Genomic DNA, 6,390 nt, shown 5'->3' on the forward strand with positions numbered 1-6,390 from the left:
AAACATATACATTTTAAGAGCAAGCAACCTGATGAGTTCAACCTCAAAACAGTTCTGTCACAATGTTCACTATAACAGCATGGGTGGTGTTAGGACTCAAATGTAACTGACACGTTTCTATCGTTGAAAAAAAATTATGTAACAGTAAAGGTATAGGCCGACTTATCTTTTAAACATCATTTTTTTATTAAAACGTTCAGTGGTCTCGACCCATTACACTGCATCATCTTTTTTATTATTAAAAAATAATGATAATAAAATAAGATACATTTGCTCAGTATGAGCTGTGAACGCCTTTAAACACCGATTAAAATGACGTACATTGTTATGGTCTTTGGTGATAACATCCTCATAGTTTGGGAACTGTCAGTAGAGACTTGCTCAAATCCTTTACTTCTGCAGCGGTTTTAACACGTTCGTACCCTAGGAACGTCATGGCATGATGACAATAATCTTCCACTTGTTTAATCTGTTGATAACTTAGCACTGTCCTCCAAGCACTAGCTGCTTGTGTCGCATTCCTGGAGGAGACAATGAAAGGTTTGGAGGAAGAGCTAGACCCACTAGTCATGTTAAGTGCAAAAGACTCGATATCGTGACTAGCAGAGAGGTTTGCAAAGCGATACACACCTCTTACAGTTTTTACAGGATCTTCAACTAAATCTTCATAACGTACCACCGCGTATTTCCCCTTAAGCCAACTGGGCGGGTTTAGGGCAGTTCGGAGAGTCTTGGTGGTCCGGTCACATATCACCTCCATTGCCCCAATGGAATGGTAATCAGAACCATCTTTTTTGTTCATTTTGTGGTTTGGGTCCACAAATTGTATCCTGCGAAGTTTCGGGTCCCTGCTTCTCACAACCTGCAAGTTTTCTCTAATCAAGCCGTGCCTCGATTTAATTCGGGAATTCGCCACCGCCCTGGGATCTCTGACTAAGTGTATAACTTTCACGTCTAAAGACGGGTCCTCCATCAATGGAGCTAAAACGTTGATGTCCAAAATGCGAACCCCTTTAATCACAACAGTACTGTACTTAAGACATTCTTCTTCCAGCAGCCTCAGGCTTTGTGGGGGGCATTTCTTACACACTTTATCATCCACCATACCCACCACATCTTTCCTATATGCTGAACAAAGAGGATAGGAACAGCTCACTTTGTTTAGTGTTGCCCCAAATAACCCAAGAGAAGTTACATTTTTGCCTCCTGGCGAGTTGTAAAGCTGGAAAACAGAAAGATCACACCGGTATAAGGAGCTCAGCATGTCCCTAGCAGCGCCTTGGAGAGACACAGCGTCCCCCGGGTACAGCTTCTGCCAGATGTGCCACATCGGTTCATAGAAAAAGAACACTTCGGGATTTTGGTTAAACAACTCACCGAAAAAAGATGATCCGGATCTCCAGGTGGTGAGAACGTACACGAGCTGTCTCTTTTTAGGCATGGAGGATCTGTATAAATAACGGATATCTGACCGGCTCTGGTAGGGAGTGCTTCTCATCTGGTGATTGCATTGCTGTGGCTCTTTAGTCCATTTATAGTTAGCCAGGTTCAGCATGGTTAAAATCAGAAGTAAAATGTAGGCGATAAATAAAACAATCCTCTTTCTGCGTAATACTTTCATCACGAAAACTGGGTGAAATGTATTCATGTGCGATTATTCCAGGGCGGGTTGTGTGTTCTCCAAACCAAAGCTTGCATCCTTTCTCCTCCCATCCAATGTGTCTGCTGTTGCTTTGCTGGTAATTTAAAAAGACAAACGGCCCATGGTTTTGCAGTTTTTTTCCTATTATTATTATTATTATTATTATTATTATTATTATTATTATTATTATTATTATTATTATTATTCTTTTCAGAGTCGTCTTGATAAACACAGTCTTGTTGGTGATGAGCTAAAGAAAGAAAAACAAATAATGATTTGGTATATAATGTACCTAATAATTTATCTAATCAAAAAAAAAAAAACCTCGTTTACTGCACTGCGCAAGGTTTCTCGTTCAGCATCAAAATGCCATGAAACACCCTTTGCTTAAATAAGTTAATGTTTGGCATGAACATTTTAAATAAAAACGGCCTATCTTCAGCAGAGATTTGCGGACGTCTCCCCTTTCACAACATTTGCGCAAACACTACTGCGCAACTACAGTAAACGGATTTATTAAAGCGACAATCAAAACAAATGTCTTAATGCAGCTTGTAAGTACCTACGTCGGGTTTCTGCTCATGCTTCACAAAAATAAAGATCAGCAACTTCTCGTATAACGTAGCTTAAAACGGTAACAAACACAACCACTGTGTTCTCCACTCCATTGTGCAATCTTTGTAACTAATTGAAACTGTACCGATTCAATCTGGGTCTGGGTTGAAAAGTCCCTCCTCTGCTTAGTTTCGATTGATTCGCATTCTGGGCTGCTTGTTTCAGTTCACTATCCAATTGGTTGCCTGAAATGCCCATCATTTCTCCTGGCTCCCACGTTAGAAACAGCCTAAGGCTAGTGAAACTGCGGTTGGTAACGCAGTTATAGGAGTGGGCGACACATGCTGGGGGATTATATATATATATATATATATATATATATATATATATATATATATATATATATATATATCCATCCCTCCTTATTCGCAATTGAGAATGTTCATTTTGAATAAGGACTGTGATGTAAATATCGCTGTGTTACTGTTTTCTTACAACGCGGTGGCCAGCAATGTTTTGTGTGGCAAGAATTTTGTCATTTTCAAATTATATTTAAAGAATATTAGATAGTACCAGTATTTCCATTTTTAAAGTAATAATAATAATAATAATAATAATAATAATAATAATAATAATAATAATAATAATAATAATAATAATAATAATAATAATAATAATAATAATAATAATAATAATAAACAGAGAGTACACTGCGTTATGGTAAGCAGTCTCGACGCTACAGAGCTGCCGATTAAAGCCTGCCAGTGAATCCAGTAATGAGAACTCAGTTGAAGAAACGGAAAGAAATAAACACAGTTGACACTTATAATAATGCTGTTCTCTGACAACAGATATTCAGTATATTTCAAGTTCAAATATCGTTTTTAAGTCATTCTTCCTGGACATGATGTAATTAGGAACATTGCACTACAGCTTTCAAACATTTTTACAGTGATACTCTGCAAAGTTACAATAGCTGCAGGCTACTTTCTTGATCACTAAAAAGTAAGGTATTTCTAAGAGGCATGCACCTACCTCGCTGTGCAAGCTGCTTGTTTTAAACGTGCTGCAGCTACATGGGGTTGGACAGAACTGGAAACACCTTCCACCTGAAGCACACGATGTTGTGTAAATGAGCCGGCTCACCATGCACCATAGATTTGTTTATTATGTAGATGGTGTTCAGGAATGTCCCTGTTTAAAGCCTATTTCATGTATTTGTTTGGCAAGTGACTCGTTTTTCACTACTGCACAAATGACTGATGTTTCACAAGGAGCACTTAAAAGTAAAGACTCGGCTGGGCATTCTGGAGCACTGGAATAATAAAAGTTGCAAAACTTGTCATTTAAAGAAATATATATATATATATATATATATATATATATATATATATATATATATATATATATATATATATATATATATAATACACACACACACATACATATATATATATATATATATATATATATATATATATATATATATATATATATATGCAGTACTATAACAGTTCACAACATCCCTTTCCTTGCAGTTGAAATATTTTTTTTGTGAAATGCAATTTCTTAAATTTGTAAAGTTTCAAAAGGTACACCACCATAGATGAGCCTGTCTTCTCCAGGTGTGCTTTTTGCTGGACAGAGTGTCATTTGAGGTGCCATCGTGCTTTACTGCTACTGCAGGACTGAGTTAAACATTTCCTCTGAAATGATCAGTCTGTCCAGTACACAAGAGCATTGCTCAAGGATTTTGCCAAAATCTAACAATATTTGTGTTTAAAGGATAGTAACAGATGGTGTCCTGCAGCAGTTCATGGGCTTTCAGGTTTGCAAACCTCAGGGCGCCATCTGGAGATACCCAGGCAAATCCACTTGGTAATGTTATGTGTTATTCTCAAATGAAACCAAGATTTTGTGACAAGTTAATGTCTGTAAGATTAATAGGCAGCTCTTAATCAATGAAAGGCTATACGTCTGTGGCATTCTGATTTTTGAGAGTTGATTTATTATCTTTTAATGCATCTGACACAAGTTTCTACTAATGGTATTTTACACTCCTCAGTGCTTTTCTTGAAGCATGAATTAAAAACCTCAGTTGCTATGCTCCCATGATCTCCCTTTGTTGCATACCTCCCATTAGTCTGTCTCTATTGGTCATGCTATCCCCAGAATTGGCATTCAACCCTAACCAGGCGTAAAACATTTCCATGACGTCCTCTTTTGAGCTGCTAGTTGATTAATTCAAGATGCATCTGAAAACTAGGGAAAAGAAACTACAGCAAACCACTACACAATTTACAACTCCACCTAATACAAAGTTGTGAATAGTTTTAGCACACATTTTTTTATTCTCAGTTAAGGGATAAACAACCAGTCTCAGTTCAATTAAAATATCTAGAGATGCATAAACATCTTAAAATCACGGATTATTCCACAGACTCAACACTAACAGATTACACTCCTTATGCAAACTAGAAACAAGCTTTTTTAAAATTAATGATTCTGCAGGTACTGCATCAAGTGTGTAAGAAGGGTGAAATTGTGTTTCTGTATCTTACAGCTGACCAACTCAGGATCATGGAATGTCCCTTTTAAGTACTTCAAATAAAGGGGTTTGTCACATGCAAAACCCAAGCAAAGCCATGTGGGCCATTCAGATTTCAACAGAGAAATGCAAAAATAACAGTGGATAAACAGTGCACCAGTTTTGTTTTCACCCAACTAAAAATGAACACCAGTAGGTTCCCATCCAATGAAGCATAAAAAGTAAATAGCTTAAATTGCCTTTTTTTTTGTTTGTTTGTAGATACAATTATCCTTCCCTTCTATATATATATATAATTATGTTAGCAATTTAACGGTAGTCACTATTGTTGCGACACACTTTTAAGCTGAATTCCTCTGCCTATGACTTGGACTTAAGCTATTGCCCAAGCTTTCATTTCCTCATCCATAACAAGTAGACAGAGCAAACGGAGATCAAATTACATTGTCGAGAGCTAACTGTAAAGTTAGAAGACTGTCCAAGAAAAAAAAAAAAAAAAAATTGTGATTTAGTACAAATCCCCAACCAAGCAAACTGATGATTTTGCGACCAGTCTCCCCAGCTAGTATGAAAATGTTTCAGTATGAAGAGACCTCAAAAGCATGCCCAGTGTCAAGAAAGCATTGTTTAGAATACTGAACTAATGTCCCTTTAAATCCTAGAAATGATCATTCATGTGTAGTGCTTTGGCTGGGGCAGCCTTTGCATATTGGCCTTTTAAGCCCTTGTTACACGAGTCAATTTACTAGCAACTTTTATCGCCTGCGACCAAGTCCCGTGAGGATCGCCCCGTGTAACAGCCCTGAAAACGTATTGTCAACGTTCTGGCAACTGCGTGGCAACGCGATTGCTTGAGTGGACAGCGACAGGTTCCAGGCAATATCCAATCAGAGCACTGGTGTGTGTCACGTGATTCTGTCTGCTACAGTGAAAACGACAGTTGAAATGGAAACCAAAGCCGCAATTACGTGGACTCATGAGAAAGAAATACTTCTCATAGAGTTTTATGAAGGGTGGTCAACACATCGTTATTTTGGTAGTGGACTATTTTGATAACAAACAATGCTGGGAGAGTTACTTTTAACAAGTTTTTAAAACTAATTAAAATCTTTGTCCAACTATCGTTAACTACGCCCGAACTGCACCTTGTTCAGGTCTCCCCTTCTTAATATTTAAAATACCTTTGTATAAAAGACAGCAATAATAATAATAATAATAATAATAATAATAATAATAATAATAATAAAATAATAGGGGAATAAAAATATCCATATTATGTTATTTTGTTACCTTTTTTTAAACCGTTACTCCGCAGCACTGTGATAATATAACCATAAAAGGCCGTTTTTTTAAATTATGACATTATATATATATATATATATATATATACATATATATACATATATATATATATATGCTGCTTTTTGTAATGAAGGTGGCTTTAGTTATTCTAATTGAACTGTTTAGAGCATAAATTCCTCTGAGATCCGAGGGATGAACAATATTTTAAAAGAAGAAAACGAGAGGCAAAACTCTCTGAACTCAGTGGGATTCTAGGTGTTAATGGCACGGAAACAGCATATAACAGCAGGTATTTTACAGCATTTAAAGAAAATAAGAATTATCGTTCATTCTTATCTACGTG

The 6,390-nt window shown here is 36.6% G+C and overlaps 1 protein-coding gene across 2 annotated transcripts; it reads right to left on the reverse strand.

Annotated features, from left to right (window-relative positions):
• Window positions 1-162: 162 nt before the first annotated feature.
• Window positions 163-2,372, reverse strand: LOC117416922 (carbohydrate sulfotransferase 2-like). 2 transcript variants are annotated; one of them, XM_034028409.3, is made up of 2 exons: window positions 2,209-2,372; window positions 163-1,892 (listed from the first exon to the last, which is right to left on the reverse strand). In XM_034028409.3, the coding sequence occupies exon 2, from the start codon at window positions 1,646-1,648 to the stop codon at window positions 350-352; it is 1,299 nt and encodes a 432-aa protein (XP_033884300.3). In that variant the 5' UTR covers window positions 1,649-1,892; window positions 2,209-2,372; the 3' UTR covers window positions 163-349. The 2 variants fall into 2 exon arrangements, with proteins under 2 accessions (XP_033884300.3, XP_033884301.3); XM_034028410.3 differs by having other exon boundaries at window positions 2,205-2,372.
• Window positions 2,373-6,390: the final 4,018 nt, after the last annotated feature.

Source organism: Acipenser ruthenus, chromosome 12 (genome assembly GCF_902713425.1).
Source record: "Acipenser ruthenus chromosome 12, fAciRut3.2 maternal haplotype, whole genome shotgun sequence".
NCBI classification, from domain to species: domain Eukaryota; kingdom Metazoa; phylum Chordata; class Actinopteri; order Acipenseriformes; family Acipenseridae; genus Acipenser; species Acipenser ruthenus.